The following is a 22,763-nucleotide window of genomic DNA, read 5'->3' as shown; positions in this document are numbered from 1 at the left end:
GAAGGATTAATAAGGTCAAATAGGCAGTGATGAAATAGTCACGGGGATGTGAAGTGCAACATAGGAAATATAGTCAATAACCCTATATAATAAAGGCTAAAATGCAAATAGACCGAATCATGGAACTGAGCATGTGTGGAACATGGTGGGCGTTGGCTGTAGCAGGATGGTGGTGCAGACGCACAAGGACACCAGACCAAAGCAGGTGCCGGTCGCTGTCATCAGGGTGAGACTCTGATGGTTACTGAAAATTCTTTGTTCCCACATGCTGTGATCTCACCTGGCATTTGCACCTGTTGCTGGCGCCGTCCCCACTTGCACCCACTGCCAGCTCTGGAGCCACCACTCACACCCACTGCCGGTGCCCGGCACCGGTCCTAATCACTTGTCACCATCAGCAGGTGCAAGTGGTGGCTGCTGGCCTCAATCACCCCTGAGGACTTCTCCACCTCCCTGCTCCTGAGGGGCGACCCGGGTGCAAGCAGGGCTGGCAATGTCAGCGCCTGGGAGTGGCAGCAGTGGAGCTACCAGCAGACAGGAGACCGGGGGCCGCAGCGGGAGGGGCTGGGCAGGGGCTCAGAGGATGGACCAAGACCTGCCCCTGTACCTACCGCAGCCTGGCCTATAGTTTCTTTCAAGGTGGCTTGAATTTTGTGCACTGGGCCTCTAGTATTGTAATAACTACGTATGGTGCCAGGTGGGTACTAGACTTATGGCAGGGGAGAAATCACTTGGTAAGATACACAAAGATCTAATCTCTTATGTGGTGCATCTGAAATTAATGTAACATTGAATGTCAACTGTAGTTGAAAATTTAAAAAAATTTAAAGAGCATAAAACAAAAATAAATAAATAAAAGGGGGGGGGGAGAAGAAGGGGAAGTGTGTTCCCTCATGAGATGCCCTTGGAAAACTGAGGGTGGCCAAGGCCTGGTGAAGGGAGTGAGATCATTTGGGGATGTGCCGGTAAGTGCTGGGTTAACATAAATGAAACCCCTATGTAGGTTCTCTTAGGAATCCACTCATCATCATCACCATCATCATCTGCTTGTGCATGGAGATGGATCTAAGATGCTTTCTTTTGCTCTCTCAGCGCATCTATTATCTTTCCCTGGAGTTCTACATGGGCCGTACTCTGCAGAACACGATGGTGAACCTGGGCCTCCAGAATGCTTGTGATGAAGCCATCTACCAGGTACGGGTCCTGGGGCCCGGCTGCCCGCAGCCTCTCCTGTTGCTCTGGGTTTAGTTCAGGCCCCAGCGGTGAGCATTGACAGAGGAGAGCGTGGGCGTTAGGCCCTGGGAAATGTCTGATGGAGTACTCTGTCCTTTGTGAGGGAGAATGGGTTGGTGGGTGATGCTCCTCTTTCTCAAGGGGAGAAAGTAAGAACTGGATGGAGAGCTGTTAATACAGTGGAGTGCAAGGGCTCGATTGCCTTGTAATGCTAAGGTTTGGAGGCTTCTAGAAACCACTGTATTCCTCACTCCCACCCCAGGGACAGATTTACAATGTGGCAGAAGTATTTGTTATTGTCCCATTTCTCCTTGCTTCATTGAACTGGTAACCTACCTCCAGGGTCCCTCCTCTGCCCCTAAGATAACCTTGTGAGCTCATCCTATCCTCTAATTATAAAACTGCCTTTGTCCTCTAAACAGAATAGAAGCTGCCTTAGATTCAACGGGTCCTTCGTTAACAGTTGTTTAGGTGGAGGTCTTTCAGTTCACTTGCTGTTTTAGAGCAGAGCTGGATTCCATTGTATCTGTTTTCTGTCTCTGTCCCACTTCCCTGGGCATGGTCTTCTCCCTCACCTAGATGCTCAGTGTAGAATTTTCTGAGTGAATATGCATCGCTTCTGCCCTTTTGCACATACACAGATGGGTCCTTACCACAGTCGTCCTACACCCAAGAACCTTCCACTGCTTCTGCTTGGGTTTGGTTTGGTTTTGAGGTGGGAGGTGCTCTGGGGGCCTTCTTGGAGGAGGTGTGGTATGAGCCTTGCAGGGCCATCAGGCAGTATTTTGAAATCTAAATCAGATGACTGTATATCTTAGTACCATTCAGTTAACTTAATAGATGCTAAACTATTTTGTATGTTTTTAATTTTCTCACAACTCTTCTTCCACTCTTCGTAATTTATTAGATTCTCCAAGTGTGATCTGGAGACCTCAGGTTCCCTGGGACCTTTTCAAGGGGTCCCCTTGGTCAGAACTATTTTCATAACACTAGGATGTTATTTGCCTTTTACACTCTATACTTCGTGAGTATGCAGTAGAGTTTTTCAGATGCTATATAATGTGTGATGTTTCAACATATTGAATACTGGAACAGAAAATCCATTAAAGAACTTTGTAGAAATATGAAAACTGCAACTCATCTTAGTAAATAATTATTTGTTTTCAAACATAGTTTTTTTTTTTATTAAATAGTATTGTTGATTGTTAATGTGATGGGTTTTATCAAGTTAAGATTAATAGATTAATTATCAATACAACATAATTGAGAGTCCTAACAGCTATATTCTGGAATGGTTTTCTGTTAGGTGAAGTGGTTGTGACTTTGTTGCTTTTTCCCTAATTTTTAACATACCATATCTGTTTCACAAGTTGGTTTGAATATAATTGGAATGCCACGGAAAGGTGTTTTTAGATTTGGGTTTAAAAAGATGTCATGTAATTATCATTAGACCATGTGAAATTAGGGAATTACTAAAACCATTGGTTTCATTTTTAGGAAACATGTTATAATCTTTTCTCTATAAGTAAGTCAATAATACAGCACTATATATCTTTGACTATTAAACCAAGTCTCATTTTGTCTGTAATTCTTAAGTAATTTGACAGCTTTTGAAATACCTGGAAACTTTCATTTTCGATCAGCAATTAAGCATCAGATTTTAACATTGGACTTTCAAGTCTAAAAGGAAGCAGACTCTACTTTTAATATAAACTCACAGGGTTTAAATATCATTCCACCTGGTACTTGAGTGAAAATATTAAGTAATGTGAAAGTATTGCCTCTGTTTTTATTCACAGTTGGGGTTGGACTTGGAAGAACTGGAGGAAATCGAAGAGGACGCTGGCCTGGGGAATGGAGGATTGGGGAGGCTGGCAGGTGAGCCCAGGCACCTGTCTGGGACAAGATTGTCCTCACATGGTGCCTTGTCAGTGATCACATGGTGAGGCCACGGTCAGCCATGCTCCTGGCACTGTTCTGAGCCGATAAAGTGGTCCCTCGGGGTGGATGGGAGAGTGTGTGCTGCAGGTTAAAATCTTTGCCTCTGGCAGGGAAAAAGTGCAAGACGTATGTCTCTGTCACCCAAAGGGCCCTTCATAAAGATCACGAAGACCAAGCTTGCCAGTGTTGAGTGACTGGTGCTGGGAGGGGATTCCAATATAGCAATCACTCTGCACAATCCCAAAGCCAGTCATTGGGAAAAAGACAGACAGACAGACACACACACACACACACACACACACACACACACACACACACAGCTTACAGAGCTCTCTCCCTTTGGGGGATGTTGCCCCCTTGGTAAACTATTTGAGAGCATACTCAGTTGTTTTTCTGTTTTATTTATTTTTGCCAGTGTTTTAGGGGAGAGGGAGCTGGGCTGAGAATGGGGAAGTGGAAATAGCAGTCACGGGGAGATGTGATTTTACTGTGACATCAAGGCGCTTGGGCCAGTGTCTCTAAGGGCAAAGAAGACTCGGGTTTTGTGCTGCTCTTGAGTTGGGGGGCTGAGGGGAGGGTGGGCTCAGGCCCCTCCCTCTTGGTGTCATGGCCTCTTTTGGGAATTGTCTTTTTGAAAAGGGAGAAAATGCCCTAAAACTTAGGGGGTGGGGAGCGCATGTGCTTGTATTTTTAATTTTAAAGTAAATTCCTCACAAATTATAAATGCAGTATGTTTATCTGGAACAAAACAGCACATGGATCTGTATAAAGGAGCAATTGGCACCCTGGCCGGGCGGCTTGGTCGGATGGAGCATCATTCCTTTCACCAAAGGGTTGCAGGTTCGATTTTCGGTCAGGGCACATACCTAGGTTGTGGGTTCGCTATCCGGTCAGAGCAGGATACATACGGGAGGAAGGCAGCTAATCCATGTTTCTCTCTCACATTGATGTCCCCCCACCCTTCTTTTCTCTAAAATTCAATGAAAAGCCTGTCCTTGAGTGATAGAAAAAGAAAAAGAAAGAAAGAAAGAAAGAAAGAAAGAAAGAAAGAAAGAAAGAAAGAAAGAAAGAGAAAGGGCAAGGCCTGCCCACCCCTACCCTGAATGTGAAAAGCCCTGTGGGTCCCGGGCATCCTGCTCTCCAGGGCAGGCCCAGTTTGGTGTGTGAGGGTAAGATCATCCCCGACAGTGAGCCAGGGCTTGCTTCCCCTGGAGCCCCAGGTCCTCCAGCCCGAGGGTCAGTCCACCCAGTCCCCTTCCCCTGACGGCATCCTGGTAATCACAGGAAAAACAACCTGCTTCCCAAGCTCCAGGCCGGTTGGTGTTCTTTACTGGAGTGGATCCTCACCTCCCCTCTCACCAAAGCTGGGGACCGGCAGCCAGGCAGTCCCACCCCTGCCCCTCACAATCCACTTACGTTCTGGGCATTTCAGGGCTTCCCATCAGATTCACGTCCACTGCTGGTCCTCCATGTCTGTATGGCCTTTCCTGTGGGCGGTTTGATGGCACCTCCTCCCTCGGGCCCCCCTGGTTCCACAGCTCCTGCAGCTTCCTGTGTCCTCTGTCCACCTGTGAGAAAGGTTTCCTCAAAACAAGAGCCCAGACCTGACGTGTTCGGGTTTTCCTTATTTCTCTCCCTCAGTGAAGGGCTGGCCTCCAGGGGCCTGTGCACGTTTGGTGAATTAGGTGTACTTTCGTTTGTGTGTTTGTGTTTTTCTTATTGTGTAGAGTTTTTTTCTCCCTTTACTTTATTTCTTTCTTTTAATCCAGGAGGTTAATAAGGCTGCATTCTGGGTCTTTATTTAAAGCATGGTGCTTTCTTTTCCCCAAGACATTTTGATCGGAGCGGGGTCAGTTGGTGACACGCTGCTCCAGCCACTTCCCGCACACTCTGGGGGCACATTGGCGGTTGGGTGTTTGGCGCCGTGGACAGAGAAATGTACATTCCCGGCCTTGCTTCTATGCCTTCTCCACTATGTGTATGTGCCCCTGCCCTCCAGACAGCCTGGATTTGGGGTTGACAGTGCGGAGGATGGAAGGCCATCAGTCCGAGTGAGACTCTGGGAGGAAGTTGGCAGAGGGACTGATGCATTTGGAGATGCCCCACGTGTGGCTGTGTTCTCTCCCCTCCGCATCTTCCACAAACCCCCACATTTACCCCGGGCTCTCCAGCCGAAGGGAGTGAGGGTGTGTTTCAGTTTTTTTTCCACGGCAGCTGAAGCTGACGGTGTCACCACTGACCCCCTGGCCCCCTGGAGGCTGGCACCCAGCGCCTGGTTAACTTAGAGCTTTGCTTCCAGTGGGCCTGGAACATGTGGATCAGAAGTTCTTTGTGTTTGCGATTTTCAGCCTGCTTCCTTGACTCGATGGCCACCTTGGGCCTGGCAGCATATGGCTATGGAATCCGCTATGAGTTTGGGATTTTTAACCAGAAGATCGTCAATGGCTGGCAGGTGGGTGAGACTTGGTTCCTTCGTTCATTTCCAGCTCTCGTTTGCACAAGAAAATAAATAGGTGCACTTTCCATTCAGCTTTTAGTAATTTTTTTTTTTTTTTAAGTTTAAAAGAGATTTATTTCAAAACACAACAGAAGAAAGCTTTGGTATTTCAAAACCCAACATCAATCACTAGAAAGTTAAACACTTCCCCTGAAACCCAGGAGAACAAAACCACAGATCTCCATAGACTCACTGGAAAAGACAACGTGCAAACCCGAGACACAAGCCCTCCACACAGGCCACAAGCAGGCCCTCGAATGCCACCCCTGTGGTGAGATAAAAAATCACCACCAAGATTCTCTGTCTACAGTAGAAAAGCCACCCCAGCTTTTAGTATTTTAAATTCCTTCACGGAGAGACCACATGCCAGTACTAGACAAGCAGAGGTCAGGCAGGTCAGGGCAATCCTATGAGCTCCATGCCTTCTTCATATTCCACAGGGGCCAGCAGAGGCTGGTCTCCTGTGTGAGCTCATTGCACACGGGGGCAGGGAGGGGGCGCGGCAGAGCGTGCTGGACCTTCTAGAGGACACCAGGGGTGGAGCTTGGGTGGAGGTTTGTTCCCGTCTTATCTCAGGGCAGAGCCAAGGTGGCCCCTCGCTGGCTCACCCTCAGAGGGACAACTGACCTGGACCGGTTGTCAGTGGTCTTATTCCCACCTTCAGCCTTATCTCCCCGACATCAGTGAGAGGACAGCACCATGTGGGGTTAGATGCCGGACCCTGCAAAGGAAAGGGGCCCTTAGGGAACCCCAGTTCTAGAGCATCAAGCCTGAGGCGGTGGGAACCCCGTCAGTGAAGAGCGTCATCTTAAAGCGCAGTCCCCGTCCTCCTCTGGGCGAGGTGGTTGCTTCCCCTCACTTGACATTTCCAAATGGAAGGCACAACTATTCCATTGGGGGGGAGAATAATTTTTTTAGTATAATTTGGGGCCTAAAAGTCGCATACAAAGCCAGGACGTGGTTAGGATTGGAAAGTTTTGTAACTCAAGAGTAGTATAGTCTCAGCGAAACAGCTGACGACCGGGTTGATGGAAATGCCCTATGTCTCGATGGGGTTTGAGTCACGCAGGATGCAGTTGTCAGCCCGGGCTCTCTCCTCTCCATGAACCGTGTGCTGCTGGCTGCTTTCCAGGTGGAGGAGGCCGATGACTGGCTGCGCTACGGCAACCCCTGGGAGAAGGCCCGGCCGGAGTACATGCTTCCCGTGCACTTCTACGGGCGAGTGGAGCACACCCCCGAGGGGGTGAAGTGGCTGGACACGCAGGTACCCACCCGTGCGTCCCAGGGAGCGTGGGCTGAGAGCAGGCCCTCGGGGTTTCGTGGTTGAATTGGCTTGCTTTGGGAGTGGGAGGTGTGCACTCAGGACTCACCGTAAGCTTCCCTAGGAGACCTAACTCAAGGTAGAAGCCTGGGAGGTTTGCTTCTCATACCTTCGATTTCTTACGTTTTGTCAGAAATTCTTCTGTGGAAAGTGCTGAACCTGAAGCCACACTCTAGTTTACCAGGGGCTGTGTGTTGGGGTGGAGACCAGCAGCTGTTTAAGGACAACCAGGGCAGACAGTGCTGTGACGGGGACAAGGGCCTCGAACCCCCGGGGGACGCACACGGCTCCCCAGGTGCTCAGCGTGCTCTCCTCCACAGCGCCTGGTCCTCGGGATGCCCACGGCTCTCAGTACCCCCGGGGCAGCTCAGCCCCCGACGCGTAGAGAGGTCAATGGCTGGAGGCCTAAAGAGCCTTACTAAGTAGTATTTAACTTGAAAAGGCAGAGAAGGGGATGGTGCCTCTAAGTGTGCGCCTGTGGAAGGTGACCGTGTCCGTGTCCGTAAGGAGGCCCAGAGAATGCTGGGCCGTCCGCGGCTGAACGTGATGAGGGCCTCACCCCGGAGGGCTGGCCGTGAGAGGGAAGGAGGGCAGTTGTAGGAGCTTTGCAGGGCTTTCACCTGCTTGGACAAAGCCATGGAGATGGGGAGCAGCGGGCGGGGTGAAGGAAAGATGACGCTGGGCTTACGCCTGGTGGTGCCCTTCCGTAGTCCTTTGTGGCTGCCCGAGCTGCTCTCATCTTACAAAGCCACACATGTGGGTGCCGCCAAGAGCATGTCTGCGTGTGAGGAGGCCGATGGGAGGGCCTGAGGGCTGGAAGAGACCTTGAGGCTTATCCACTTCTTCCTGTGCCTCCCAAGAGCAGAGCTCAGCGGGGATTGGGAGGGGGGGCAGCCTCCGTAGTGGGAGAGCAGGTCCTGCACTTTCTGTTGGGAGGCGGTGTGTGGGCTGGTTCGGCGTCACTGAGAGTTAGACATCCCAGCACACAGCAGGAGGGCCTCCCCGCAGGCATGGGAACGGAGGTCAGAGTGGAAGAGTGTTTGGGGAAGTTGGTTGTGTGAGAAGAGTTAGGGGGTGAGGGCAGTGGACGAGGACATAGTAGTTTCCGAGGGAGCATGAGCCCGGTCAACACGATGGCCCCTCAGGGTGGGAAGAATTGTTAAGCTGGTGTCAGTACTGAAGCAGGTAAGGCTAAAAAGACAGTGTGACCTCAGGAGTGCATTCAGCCTTACCCGTCAGGCCTGACTCAGCACGTCCGAGAGCTGGGGCTGCAGGTGCGGGTGTACAGCGGGTGGGGAGGGTGGTGGGACTGTGGATGAGGACATAGTTTTGGGCAGAAGGAGAAAAGCCAGAGGAGGATGAGCTGGTGCTTCCCGCTGGGCGGGCGCTGCTCTGCAGGTGGGCCCAGAACGGGGCACTGTCTCCGGCTGATCGATCCTGACCCTGACCATCTCTCGCTCGGGCAGGTGGTGCTGGCCATGCCGTACGACACGCCGGTGCCAGGCTACAAGAACAACACTGTCAACACCATGAGGCTGTGGTCCGCCAAAGCGCCCAACGATTTCAGTCTCCAGGACTGTGCGTTGTGCCCTTGAGTCTCCGTGGGGTGACTTATCTAAGACTTACTCACGCAGCTCCTGTCCCCTCTCTGCACCTCACTGCTTCGGGCAGAGGGCAGGTTCCTGTGAGCAGAAGACTCCAGGCAGAGCCCACCCCTCCGCCAGGCCCGCACCCTCAGGAAAGAGCTAGGGGCCGGGGGCCTTGTGGGGCGCATGGGGGATAAGGCACCCTGCAACTTCTAGAGGGGGCGGCAGGAGGCAGGCAAAGCAGCAGCTCTGGGGGTGCCTTCTGTTCAGGAATGTTTGTCCTTAGGCTGAGGGAAGCAGGTGCGACACCTGGCGTGAGGGCGTGCGGGAGAAGGGATGCAGGTCCTGACCTCACCATCTCATCTCTGCTCCTAGTTAACACGGGTGGCTACATCGAGGCGGTCCTGGACAGAAATCTGGCTGAGAACATCTCCAGAGTCCTGTACCCCAATGACAATGTGAGTAGCGTCCATAGTTTGTCTCTGCATAGGCTGGGGCTTTCTACAGGCCTGCTTGCTGGTGAGACCACATGACTGATGTCCAGGCGGTTTCTGGTTTTCTGATGCCACTTTCCCAAGAAGTAGATGACCCATTTGTCAAGTGGGGACAGCAATCCCTATTTTGCTGTGGCACCTTAAGATGCACGACAGTCATGGTTTGAAAAGTTCTTGGCTGGTGTCCATCTCATCCTACATAATAAAAGGCTAATATGCAAATCAACCAAACAGTTAAATGACCGGTTGCTATGATGCACACTGGCCACCAGGGGGAAGACTCTCAATGTAGGAGCTTCCCCCTGGTGGTCAGTGACACGGGGAGTGCTGCTCAGCCAGAAGCCGGGTTCAGGGCTGGCGAGCACAGCAGCAGTGGTGGGAGCCTCATCTTCACAGCAGCGCTAAGGATGTCCTACTGCTGGTTTAGGCCATTTCTCCACAGGGAGGTGGGCCTAAGCTGTCATTTGGACATCCCCAAGGGCTCCTGGACTGCGAGAGGGCATAGGCCTGACTTAGGGACCCTCCCCCCCCACACACACACAAGTGCACGAATTTCATGCACCGGGCCTTTAGGACTAAATATGAAGGTCACAGTCACATTTTCTATTGTCACTGAATTTGGTGTTTGGTGGCATTTTTATTGTTGCTGCCAGAAAATCACTCTTGAAATCTGCCTATCATAGTGGGTCCTGTGTTTGTTTTATTTTATTTTATCAAAGGAATATGTACACATAGTAGCAAAGAACTTTGGTGCTGAAAGGCTCATGGTAAAATGCTCCCTGAGTTTTTGATCAGATTCTAAAGCTTCAGGCACAAGGCATTTTCAGAATGGGCTTTGGAGGTTGCATTTCTGGGTGGCCTGGTGTTCCTGGCACTCCGCCTGTCACAGTGAAGGGACCAGGCTGAGTCCTCACACAGGATGGTGTGTCCTTTGCTGGCTGCCCTTGTGCTCACTCCTTATCTGAAGGTCACACGCAGGTTAGGCCACTTGCGACCTTCCATCTGTGCCCTCAGCTTCAGGTCACTTGCCAACTGGACCCCAGGATTGTGGGGATTGGGGTATCAGCATCATGCTCTCAAGGGCTCTCCTTTTATCCACACAGCATCTCTGTGGTCCCTGGGGCAGGACGCCCCCAACCTTCCGCCTGATACCCTGTCCTGGGTCCCGGGGGGCCTCTGAGGGCCTGTAGCGGCCTCAGAGTCTGGGTTGGTGATGGAGCTGTTCTGTTCCTCAGTTCTTTGAGGGGAAGGAGCTGCGCCTGAAGCAGGAGTACTTTGTGGTGGCTGCCACCCTGCAGGACATCGTCCGCCGCTTTAAGTCCTCCAAGTTTGGCTGCCGGGACCCAGTGAGGACCTGTTTTGAGATATTCCCAGACAAGGTTTGTGTTTGTTGACTTGGGATCGAGCTCGGTGGGGGAGGACAGGATGCTCTCAGGCTTAGTTTCTTCCTTAAGGCTGGGGCATGGGTGGGATAGCAGCATCCCCTCATCTCAGTCTCCTCATCATCATGGGGGCGGGGTAAGTCCCTCTTCTTCCCCAACCAGGGCCACACTGGGCCTTGCCAGGAACCAAGGCAGCAAGGACATGGTGAAAGGCTCCTGTGGGCATAGCCGGCCGTGTTCGACAGTATTAGTTCAATGACTTTAATCCAACATACCCTAGTTGATAGGGCCTTGTGGGGAGGGTGTCCTGCAGTCCTGGGTGCCTGCTGCAGAGCAGACGTGCTGCAAAGCCAACCCAGGGGGTTCTTCCAGCCCCCTGAGGCCCTCGGCCTGCTCCTTGGCCGATTTCAAGCTGGCCCAGCACCTGCACGGCCCTGTCTGCTCCCTGCCGTCATCCCTGTAGACTCCTAAGGTGTGGCTGCTGAGGACCTCAGGCCTGCACATACCGGCCATGTAGGTCCACTCCGTGGGCTCAAGGTGATTGAAGGTATCACTTTGTGTAAACCTCAGGTTGCCATTCAGCTGAACGACACCCACCCAGCCCTCGCCATTCCTGAGCTCATGCGGATCCTGGTGGATGTGGAGAAAGTGGACTGGGACAAGGTGAGGATGAGGACAAGGGTGTGGGGTGGCAGTGTCTCCCACAAATGTGGGTGTGGGGTGATGGCATCCCCCACAGAGCTAGGCACATGGGGGTGATGGACTTCCCTGTAGATGTGGGCACATGGGGTGACAATGTCCCCCACAGAGCTGGGCACATGGGGGTGATGGATTTCCCTGTAGATGTGGGCACATGGGGTGATGATGTTCCCCTCAGAGTGTGGAGCATAGGGTGACAATATTCCCTGCAGGACAGGGCACATGAGGTGACGGTGTTCCCTGCAGAGCTGGGCCCATGGGGGTGATGGTTGGTATTCCTGTAGATGTGGGCACAGAGGACGACGATGTCCCTCTCAGAGCTAGGAGCATAGGGTGACAATATTCCCTGCAGGACAGGGCACCTAAGGTGACAGTATTCCCTGCAGAGCTGGGCACATGAGGGTGATGGTATTTCCTGTAGATGTGTCCTCTGCAAGCTGGGTACATGAGGTGACGGTGTTCCCTGTAGGACAGGGCCCATGGGGGTGATGGATTTCCCTGTAGATGCGTCCTCTGCAGAGCTGGGTACGTGAGGTGACGGTGTTCCCTGTAGGACAGGGCCCATGGGGGTGATGGATTTCCCTGTAGATGTGTCCTCTGCAGAGCTGGGTACGTGAGGTGACGGTGTTCCCTGTAGGACAGGGCCCATGGGGGTGATGTTATTTCCTGTACATGTGGGCACATGGGTGACAGTGTCCTCCGCAGAGCTGGGTACATGAGGTCACGGTATTCCCTGCAGAGCTGGGCACTTGGGGGTGATGAAATTCGCTGCAGAGGTACGCATGGGGAGACCACCCCTGACCTTGGAGTCTGCCCCAGCAATGGTTGTGAGTGCTGAGCTAGTCCTGAGCACTGAGGGACTTGGCGGAATGGCGGGACATTGTCCCCAAGGAGACAGGCTGAGAGGAGGAGAACAAAGTTCCAGGGGTGGGTCTGGTGTTCCTCCTCAGGACCTGGGACACAGTGAGTGGAAATAGGGGTACAGGAACACAGGACATTTGTTTTGGAAGCAAGAAAAGGATTCTGACACTTGTTAGGGCTCCTAGTATACGAGGTGTACCGGTTAATAATGGCGGACTTTGTAATCAAAGGAAACACGATAATTTCAAGAAAACATCAAAAGTGCCTTATTCAAAGTAATGTTCATTGCTAGCTACACATTTCCCCCATCTTTCAGGTAATTTGTGGATACCATCCCATAGAGCTTTTCTTTTTTTGAGGCAAACCATTCAGAGACCCAATTTTCCACTTCTCTGTACGTTTTGAAGTGCTGCTCAGAAACTGCATGTGCCAATCAGAACAAGTGGTGATCTTAAGGAGAAAGTTCTGGTGAATACGGTGGGTGGGTTAATACTTCCCAGGCAAGATCTTTTAACATGTCTTTAAATTGGTTTTGAAGAGTGTGATGGTGCGTCATCATAAAACAAAATTACTTTGCCATGTCTTCTGGCTCATTCTGGTAGTTTCATGATCAAAGCGTGGTTCAAATTGATTATTTGTTGTCAGTAGCGATCAGTATTAACAGTTTCACCTGGTTTTAGAAGCTCATAATACACCACACCTTGATACGCAGAGCATTGTCTTCTTTCCAAAGCGATTTGGCTTTGCAGTCAATGTTGATGGTTGACCTGGATCAACCCATGATTTTGTGCATTTGGTATTCTCAAATAAATCCACTTTTCATTGCCAGTCACAATTTGATGCAAAAAAGACTTTCTTTCGTGCCGTTGAAACAACATTTTACTGATGACTTTTCAGTTTTCCATTTGTCCTTTAATTAGTTGATGTGGCACCCATTTTCCTTCCTTTAAAATCTTTCCCATTGCTTGTAAACAATGTATATTTTCTCATCTTAAAAATCATAGCAAAAATCCCATAGTATTACGTTTAAAGAAATACACTGTTTACATCTTTTTAAAAAAATGTATTTTATTGATTTTTTTACAAAGAGGAAGAGAGAGGGATAGAAAGTTAGAAACATCGATGAGAGAGAATCATCGATCAGCTGCCTCTTGCACACCCCCTACTGGGGATGTGCCCGCAACCAAGATACATGCCCTTGACCGGAATCGAACCCGCAGGCTGACGCTCTATCCACTGAGCCAAACCGGTTTCGGCTGTTTACATCTTTATTTGTTGTTTTCAGGATCAGTTTTGGTCCTAGGATCAGTTTTGGTCCTAGATACTTTTCTTTCTTTTTTTTAATTTATGGATTTTTTTTTTTTTTTTTTTTTACAGAGAGGAAGGGAGAGGGATAGAAAGTTAGAAACCTCCTGCACACTCCCTAATGGGTATGTGTCCGCAACCAAGGTACATGCCCTTGACCAGAATCGAACCTGAGACCCTTGAGTCTGCAGGCCAACACTCTATCCACTGAGCCAAATGAGTTAAGGCTGGTCCTAGATTCTTTAGTATAGTGATATATCCTTGACCTACTCTAATTAAATCAAGATGTGAAACTACAAAACAAAACTTGCCCTGTTTTATAGAACCCAGAGCCCCTCTGTTGTCTTGGGGTGCACCTGATGGGACTGGGCAGCCCATCTTGGTCCTGACCACTCCTGGCCAGTAGAGGGCAGGACACAGTTTATGAACGTTCTCCAGGCTGTGGGTATCAAGTCGGTTTAATGGAAATAAAAAACTGCTCAGTGTTCTATTTTATTTACCAGTAAAATATAGTTTACAAAGAACCCTTGTGCACTGTTGGTGAGAATGCAGATTGGTGCAGCCACTACAGAAAACACTACAGAGGGCCCTCAGAAAATATAAAAATGAAACTGCTGTATGACCCAGTGATTCCCCTTCCGGGTATACATCCAAAGAAACCAAAACATGAATTCGAAAGAGCATATGTTCGCTGCAATGTTGTTTACAAATAGCCGATGTGGAAGCAACCCAAGTGCCCATCTATAGACAGCTGAGCGAAGAAGTGGGACAGCCCTGGGGCATGGCTCAGTTGGTTCATGCTGTGCACAGAAGGGTCGCGGGTTTGATTTCAGAGCACATACCCAGGTTGCAGGGTCGATCCCCAGTCTGGAGGCAGGCAATTGGTATTTCTCACATCGATGTTTCTCTCTCCCTCTCCTCTCCTCTCTCTTTAAAATCAATAAAAACATCTTCAGGTGAGGGTTAAAAAATGGAAGTGGTACATAATACAATATAATATTACCTGGCCATAAAAAAGAAAGAATGAAATCTTACCATGTGCAACAGTAAGGGTGAACCTAGAGGCTATTATGCTAAGTGAAATAAGTCATTCAGAGAAAGACACGTACCATATGATTTCACTTATATGTGGAACCTAAAGAACAAAATAAACACAATTATAGACACAGACATCAGATTAATGGTTGCCAGGGGGCTGGGGTTGGGGAGCTGGGTGAAAAAGATGAAGGAATTAAGAAGTACAAATTAATTGATGGTTACAAAATAGTCTGGAAGATGTAAAGTACAGCATAAAGAATATAGTCAATATTCCAATAACTGGTGACAGGTGGGTACTGAAAATATCTGGGCGAACACTTTGTAAAATCTATGATTATCTAACAACAATGTCATACACCTGAAACTAAGAAAAATTAATAGTGTATGTAAACTATAAATAAAAATTAAAATAGTTTACAAAAGAGGAGACTGAGGTGACCCTAGGTAGTAGGGTAAGCTTTATTCATTGTGTGTGTTCGCTCGAACAGGATGCATAATATTTGTAGATCGTATCAGGAAAGTGAAGGGCCTTGGGCCCAACTGCAGTTTTGAGAAAGTTCTAGACAGGCCCCTTTCTGGTAAGATCTTAATGTCTACCTTTGATCCGAGATTTCCCCCTTGCTGAGGCATCTGGCAAAAGAGCTGATTGTTTCTAAGCAAAGCACAACTGGAATTTTCTGGAATGTTCTAGGCCTGGGAAATCACAAAGAAGACCTGTGCATACACCAACCACACGGTGCTGCCGGAGGCCTTGGAGCGCTGGCCTGTGTCCATGTTTGGGCAGCTGCTGCCGCGGCACCTGGAGATCATCTACGCCATCAACCAGAGGCACCTGGACGTGAGCACTGGCCCTGCTGGGAGCGGGGGGCAGGAGGAGGGACAGGCAGGCTGATGGGCTACACCCGCACCGGTGTCCTCCTGTGTTCCCACATCACTTCTTGACCCAAATAGCCTCTGTCCAGCGAGGATTTTGAGATCTAGGGGCTGTCACTTGGTAGAGCTGTTGGCTAGTCCCCACACGTAGCCCCTGCTAGATACATGGGAGTTAGGGATTCAAGTCTTTTTTTTTTAATAAATATATTTTTATTAATGTGGGAGGGGGGGGGAGAGAGAGAGAAATGTCAGTGATGAGAGAGAATCATTGATCGGCTGCTTCCTGCATGCCCCACACTGGGGATCGAGACCAAAACCCTGGGCATGTTCCCTGACCGGGAATCGAACCATGGCCTCCTGATTCATAGGTCGATGCTCAATCACTGAGCCATGCCAACTGGGCGTTCGGGTCTTTTTAAAATGCTATTTCCTTGTGGGGTTTGGATTTAAGTGTCTATTCTTGTAATGCCAGAGATGACGTAGCAGCAGTTGAGTGATTTGGAAACAAAGTCCGTGTTGTCTTTGTTACCTGCAGACAAGGTCATGGTGCAAACGTAGTCACATAGACTTTAGCCCCGCGCGTCCTCTGGTCCGGCCGCTGACAGCGCCACTCTGCCGAGTCCTCCTGGGCTTCCCCTGGGTGATGCGGTGGGAGGATGGGCCCTCAGAGGTGACCAGGGCATGTGAGCGCAAGTCTGGGTGCAGCAGCCCCAGGACCTTCTTGGAGAAAACTAGACTTGCCTCAGGGAGCCCCTCCTGCTCACGCCTCTGTCTTGGCAACAGCAAGTGGCTGCCCTGTTCCCGGGGGACGTGGACCGCCTGCGGAGGATGTCCGTGATTGAGGAGGGCGACTGCAAGCGGATCAGCATGGCCCACCTGTGTGTGATCGGCTCCCATGCCGTCAACGGCGTAGCGAGGATCCACTCGGAGATCGTGAAGCACTCTGTGTGAGTGAGGCCGCCGCGGGCCTGGGCGAGGGCCTGCCTCTCCGGCCCACACCTGCCCATGTGCACGTGGCTGAGGCATGTGGCCCTGCTCCACACCATGTGGTGCTGCCCTTGTGGGCCCTGGCCTGCCTGCCCGGAGCCCCTTGGCCAACAGGTGGTGTTGAGGGGCTGGACCTGGTCATCGCCGGTGGCTCCTGTTCTCGATGTTGTGGCTCTGCTCCTGGAGCCGCTGCCGCTGGCCAGGTGCCAGGAGGGCCCACAGGGACGAGTGTCCTGCCTTGGGCCGGGCGATGGTCAGGGTGTGAAGGGCAGTGGCTGGTCCCTGGGAGGATGGAGGAGTCCTTGGGTCAGACCCCCTGGCAGTGGGGGGTGACCCTAGAGCCCCTCCCTCCGCCCTCACTCTCAGAGGGCGGGCGGGCGCGCCTCGGCCAGTCTGTGCTGTGGAGACGCCTGTGTTCCTGGCGCCTGCCCAGAGGCTTGAATCCTACAGCAGACTTCTCAGGGGGAGGGTGTCCCCATTCTTCACGGTCATGATCACTTCAGAAGGCCCATCTTGCTGCCTGTGAGGTTATAGCTAGCCGCCTCTGCCCAGCGGGCGTGGGGCGCACGGAAAGGCGTGGCTGCAAGTGCAGTGACGCTGGCTGCTACACGACCCTCCCGGCATTTCCTCACAAGCTCCTCAGGCTCCCTTGCTCAGAACACAGCATCTGTCCCTGTGCCTGTCCCTGTGGTTTCAGCTTTAAGGACTTCTACGAGCTGGAGCCAGAGAAGTTCCAGAATAAGACGAACGGCATCACGCCCCGGAGGTGGCTGCTCCTGTGTAACCCGGGCCTGGCGGACACCATCATGGAGGTGAGGCCGCACCCCGAGCCCCCGGGGACGGTGGGCACCGTGAGAGCCACAGCTCCGCCCGCGGGTGTCGTCAGGCCCGTGGCCAGTGGGTGCCGAGCGGGCGCAGACGGCTCCCTGTGGGCCCAGCAGTGGCTCTGGACGGGAGTAGGTGGCGCCAGCTGCCGTCCCGGCATGGGAGCGCTGGGGCAGCCAGGGCAGTGGTCTCTGGCCTGGGGGCGGGTAGCTCAGAATCGAGGTCCTGGGGTTTCAGGGCGGGCTGGGGTGGAGCACCCAGCCAAACAGCAGCCATAGGCCAGTAGCCAAAGAGGTTTTGTGAGCCAAAGATGTGGCAGTTCCTGGACTTGCTCAGGTGCTCGCTCGGGAGGAGGGGATGAAGCTTCCTGCCTGCGAGGTGTGTGCGAGGCTGTGGGCGGTGCCTGGTGAGGGCCTGCCACGGGGCACTGCCCTTCAGGGCTGTGTGTGTGCCAGGGAGGGACAGGGAGTGGGAGGCATGGGTGACCGAACGGGAGGACAGGTCCCAACACGAGCAGAAACCACGTGTCCCTTTACCCTTCAGAAAATCGGGGAGGGTTTCCTGACGGACCTGAGTCAGCTGAAGAAGCTGCTGCCGTTGGTCAACGACGAGGCGCTCATCAGGGAGGTGGCCCAGGTCAAGCAGGTAGGCCGCGTGCAGCCAGCCCGGCTGCTCAGACCTAGCGTGGCGCCAGGTCCCCCCTGCCCTGCGTGTGGGGGCCCATCCTCTCCACGGAGCTTTTCCCATGAGGCCGACTGACCTCAGGCCTCCAGCCGGGGGCGGGCGGAGACCCCAGAGCAGCCTGGACGCACAGTCTTTACCAGGCGGCTTCTGTAGGGAAGCTGGTCAGAGGGCAGCTCAGGCCTGTGCACCCGAGCCTCCTGCCGCAGCCAGCCTCCCAGCTTCATAGGCCGGGCCCTGAGACTGCAGACCACACGGGGCCGCCGATGGCGAGTGAGGACCGACCGGAGACGCCGTGTGCTCCCGGCTGCCTCTGTGCTGTGCCCAGGATCAGCCCCTCATTTTGAACTCTCACCCCTCCCGCCTTTCTCCCCAACTGCCCACATCCACCCCCTCTTACACCACATTCACTGGTCCCCTTTATTCTGCTTTTCTCGTGCTTTGCTTTTCCCAGGTTTGCTATTTGGTCTAGTTTTGCATTTATTTCTGTCACTGGTGGTGGGTACTCACTTTCCGGATCACGCTTCCCCCACCCCCACTTTCCCTCACTCGCTGCCACCCCTCAGCCCTCAGCCCTCAGCGCTGGCCTCCAGACGTCGTGGCCCTCCCCCGGGCTGCAGCGGGCGTCCTGGGAGCCCCCTGTGCCTCGCTTCTGACCAGGCACAGAGAGCTCTCAGCAGAGCCGGACGCTGCGGAGCTCGTGTTCCTGTGAACCGTCCGTCCATCTCCTTTCCCCCCAGGAGAACAAGCTGAAGTTCTCTGCCTTCCTGGAGAAGGAGTACAAGGTGCGGATCAACCCGTCCTCCATGTTCGACGTGCACGTGAAGAGGATCCATGAGTACAAGCGGCAGCTGCTGAACTGCCTGCACATCATCACCCTGTACAACCGTGAGTGCAGCCCCGCGCTCGGCCGCCAGCGCGGCCCGGGCCGTTCACGCAGCGGCAGCCGGGGGCCTGGGCGGGACACCGCACGTCTGTAAGCAGCAGCTTTATGTTCTGTGCGCTCAGTGTCAGTAATTACAGGGAGTGAGGGTGAGCTGTCTGTCTGACGGCACAGGCCTGAGCTCCGCGAGGCAGGCAGGCAGACGCTCAGAGGGCAGAGTGGACCTGGGGAGTCAGCAAGGGGCCTGGCGTGGGGAGCTTCGTAGGACTCGGAGGCCAGGCTTTATGCTCCGTTCAGCTTTTACTTTAAACTTACGTATTCTCTTCATTAGACTTGAGTTGTTTGGAGAGATTTTACTTATTAGAGGCATTTAAAGTATACTTATAAAAAACAAAATAGTATCTGTTAAATTTATACATGTACCTTTAATGGTTAAAGCAGCATTTCAATATTAGGAAATCAGAATCAAAGACCCCTAAAAGTAAGTATGAATATTTGCTAGTTTTATAAATATTATAGTAAAACCTTAAGGAATAACTTAGTTTTTAAAGTTTCATAATGTATTAAATTAGTGATTAATTTTGGAAACCAAAGAAGCACAAATACTCCTCAAGATAGAAAGCCACTCTCGGGGTCATTAGCGCTCCTGTTACCAGTGAGAAAGGCTCGGGCTGAGGACGCTGGGTCCTGTGAGACCGCGGAGTAACGGGCTTGAGTGCTTCTGAGCTCTGACCCCGAGCCTTCAGAGCAGGTGCGGGCGGGCCTCCTGTGTGGCTGAAGGAGGGGCTTTACCACAGGCTTCCCTGCCAGATGCTCATTCGTGGAGACCGCGTTCCGCCTTATTTGCCGTGTTTTCCTTTTGCAGTCTTGAGTCTCTGCACTTTAGTTGTCATTTCCTCAGGAATGTCCCTGAGTCCCCTCCCTGAACCCAGTTTACAAGCAGCAGAGAAGTCATGGGCACCACCTCATTCCTCCCACTGTGGCCCCTGCAGTTAGCTGTCTCTCTGTCACCTGTTCTGTGTGTGCTTTTGTGCTCCAGCACCAACTACCCCTGCTGTGCTTGTCAGCTGTTAACACGCCCTGTGACTGCAGCTCTTCCTCACTCACCCGCCTGTACATGTGTGTGCGCATGCATGTGTGTGTGTGCGCGCGCGCGCGCGTGTGTGTGTGTGTGTGTGTGTGTGTGTGTGTGTACATGCGCTCTGGTGCTTTCTCCGTGATTACAGCACACGGTGTTGACGCTCTGCTGTCCCCATATCTAGCGTGATTTTGGTCGTAGTCTGCGGATGGACACATTCAGTGCCCACCAGTCCTTTCACACGGCCATCCTGCCTGGACTTCCCTTTAGTTCACAACGCTGCCCCGTGAACTGCACCCCCAGCTTCTCGCGTGTTCTTTCAACATGAAGGATGGTTTGGAAAAAGTGGGAAAAGCTCACCTTTTTCCACTGAGTATCTTTTAGGTCCTGTGCTCTCTGTTTGGAGGGTGAGTTCTGGTGTCTTGGGTCTATGCAGGTTTTACAGTGCTGGGTCTGGGTGCTGGCCGCTGTAGGTCTATTTCCTTCATGCTCAGGCTACTCTGAATGTGTTGATTGCTACCTTGCAGTATTTCTAGGAAGTTTTCTTGAAATATATTTAAAACATTTATTTTTGAACCATTTTGGTTTTCTTCTGGGACTCCTGCTACGTGTGTGTGTGTGTGTGTGTGTGTGTGTGTGTATGAGTGTGTCTTGCCTGGTGATTTCTCTCAGAACATCTAAAGGTCTTTCTTTCTCCATTAGGTTCTCTGAGCTTCTCATTTCCATCCTGTGTGTGTGCTGTGCTGTGCTGTGAGTCTCCTCCCTCTCGGCTTCTCTACTGCAGCTGCAATCACATGTGGCAGTTCTGCCCTGAGCTCCGTGTTCTCCCTCTGAGCTCCGTGTTCTGCCCCTGAGCCCCGGGTTCTCCCTCTGAGCTCCGTGTTCTGCCCCTGAGCCCCGGGTTCTCCCTCTGAGCTCCGTGTTCTGCCAGTTCTCGTTTTAATGTGCTCCCGAGTCCTGCCCATTCCTGTGGTCTTGAGTTCTGCTCTGTGCCCCCTTTCTATGTTGACGGTCATTGCTGGTTGGAGCTTCTCACAGGGAGGGAGGTTCCGTGTCCTCGTCTGTGGAGAAGCTGTGCTCATGCTTGTGGTTTCTAGATGAGTGAGCTGCAGTGCTCAGATGACCTGCAGGAGCCATGGGGGGCTCCAGGCAGCTTCGGGCCCCCCAGGCCCGGTACCTCTCTGTGGTTGCATCTCCTCTGTCTCTTCCAAGTCCACGCTGGCTCAGGGCGCCCTGGCCTGGCTGTCCTGGTTCCCACCCTGCAGCTTCTGTCCACCAGGGTATCTGCTCCTCTCCCAGGTTCTCCCTGTGGGGGAGGCGCTGCGGAGGTCAACCTGCCTGGCGCCGGAGGCTCCTTCCCTGCCTCCCTTGCACTTGGCCCCTCTGGGGAAGACAGGTCTGAGACCCTTGTGTCCCAGCCTTGTTCCTACCCACCCCCAGAGAGTTAGCATGTTTTTCCTATGAAAGTTTCAGTGAAAATGTGGTTTTATTTTTTTTCTGTACTTCACATTATCCTATTTGATTTATGGAAGCAGGGAGATTCAGGAGTCAGGTACAGTTGTGTTTCTACTAGAACATGAAGTCACAGGTTAAAGATAAGCCATCACTCTACATTGCTTATGGCTGGTTCCAGGTCTCTGGTAAACGCTGCCTAGGGCTGCCTCTCACCCTTGTATAGACATCACACACACACACACACACCGCCACACACACTGTAACTGGTGGCCTGGCCAGGACACACTCAGTTTGCTGGGGCTGAAGGTGACCGACCACAGTGGACTAGAGTGCCTGACCCTGTCTGCCCCTCAGGAGAGCTTCAGGATGAGAGTAGGGGGAACTGGAGTCTTGCCTGACACCCTCGAGGGCTAATGGTGCCATGGCCACAATCCTGAAGTGACCTCTTCCCCGTGTGCCAGTCCTGTACTGGGACCGACCCAAACCCGGCTCCTGTGTTGGGTGTTCTGGAAACAGTGCAGCTTTTCCAGGGCCTTTGGAAGAGTCTGCTCCTGGCTGGCCTTCCTCATGGCCCTGGGGCACGCGTGTGAGTGGGATTCCCTGGCGGGTGTGCAGGGCCCAGTGGCTATGCCTACCCTGTGTTGGGTTGACCTCTGTGGACACTGGTCACGGCGGCTCACTTGAATCTGTTTGTCCTGCAGGAATAAAGAAGGACCCTGCCAAGGCTTGTGTGCCCAGGACTGTCATAATCGGGGGTAAGGTGAGGTGACGCCCTCTTTGCTTGATATTTGGCCAGAATGCACAAACCACCACACTTTCCAGCAGTGCCGCTGGATCCCGACATGGGCACCCGCTGCCCACTCGACCGGATGCTGCGGGGGCTCTGAGCTGGCATGCACTCACTGCCAGGGGACCGCTGGCCTCCACGGGGGCCAAGTCTCCATCAGCTCAGCAGGACGGAGCTAGATGGGACCCTTGCCTGCCCAGCACATGGGTCCCCAGAATCCAGGGCAGCCTCCAGTGGCTTCCTGGCCCCTTCATTTGATGGGGTGGTACCCTTCCACTGCCCTTCCACACTTTTCCTGGCTCTTGGGCCCCAGCTTATACCCCACCCCACCCCTCACACATACTCATGCTGAGAGGATACAGGTTGCTGGCTGCTTCGCTGACCAGATGTGAGCCTGCTCTGGGCTCCGCTGGGCGTTATTTCATCGCATTTCCTGTGGCACGTGCTTTGGAATCTAGCGAGTCACCGTTAGGCACAGGTGGCCTCATCGTGCTCTGCTCTAGCACCCACCGTCTGCCCTTCCCCCAGCAGCCTGTGCCATCAGGGAGTGAGCTCTGGGCACAGCTTCCTATGGGGACTCAGGTGGGGCCAGGCTCTGTCCTTTCCTCCGACTCAGGCACATGCGAGCTCCGTGTTCTCCCTCTGAGCTCCGTGTTCTGCCCCCAAGCTCCATGTCAAGCCCTTCTGTGAGCCCACAACTTCAGACAGCCCCACACTCACCCTGTTTGGTCTCTGCCCACTCCCCACGCCCAACTTCTGCTATTTCAGAAGCATATGCTAGACATTATGACATTTCATTTGTCAGAATTTCAGTATAAAAAATGTCAAGCCTAGAGA

General features: G+C 52.4%; 1 protein-coding gene across 1 annotated transcript in view; it reads left to right on the top strand.

Moving 5' to 3' along the window:
- The window catches only part of PYGB (glycogen phosphorylase B), a 35,902-nt gene that overhangs the window by 4,447 nt on the left and 8,692 nt on the right, over positions 1-22,763 (top strand). Inside the window, exons 2-15 of the mRNA XM_084887090.1 lie at positions 1,093-1,194; positions 3,033-3,111; positions 5,523-5,626; positions 6,804-6,935; positions 8,459-8,570; positions 8,954-9,036; positions 10,308-10,451; positions 11,025-11,117; positions 15,049-15,195; positions 16,014-16,177; positions 16,915-17,029; positions 17,586-17,687; positions 18,464-18,611; positions 21,841-21,899. Coding sequence (XP_084743216.1) covers positions 1,093-1,194; positions 3,033-3,111; positions 5,523-5,626; positions 6,804-6,935; positions 8,459-8,570; positions 8,954-9,036; positions 10,308-10,451; positions 11,025-11,117; positions 15,049-15,195; positions 16,014-16,177; positions 16,915-17,029; positions 17,586-17,687; positions 18,464-18,611; positions 21,841-21,899 — 1,584 coding nt within the window. The remainder of the gene's footprint in view (positions 1-1,092; positions 1,195-3,032; positions 3,112-5,522; positions 5,627-6,803; positions 6,936-8,458; positions 8,571-8,953; positions 9,037-10,307; positions 10,452-11,024; positions 11,118-15,048; positions 15,196-16,013; positions 16,178-16,914; positions 17,030-17,585; positions 17,688-18,463; positions 18,612-21,840; positions 21,900-22,763) is intronic.

The sequence above is a fragment of the Pipistrellus hanaki genome (genome assembly GCF_964339955.1).
Source record: "Pipistrellus hanaki genome assembly, chromosome: 6".
NCBI classification, from domain to species: domain Eukaryota; kingdom Metazoa; phylum Chordata; class Mammalia; order Chiroptera; family Vespertilionidae; genus Pipistrellus; species Pipistrellus hanaki.
Note: the sequence above shows the minus strand (reverse complement) of the source record. Positions and strands in the feature narration are given on the sequence as shown.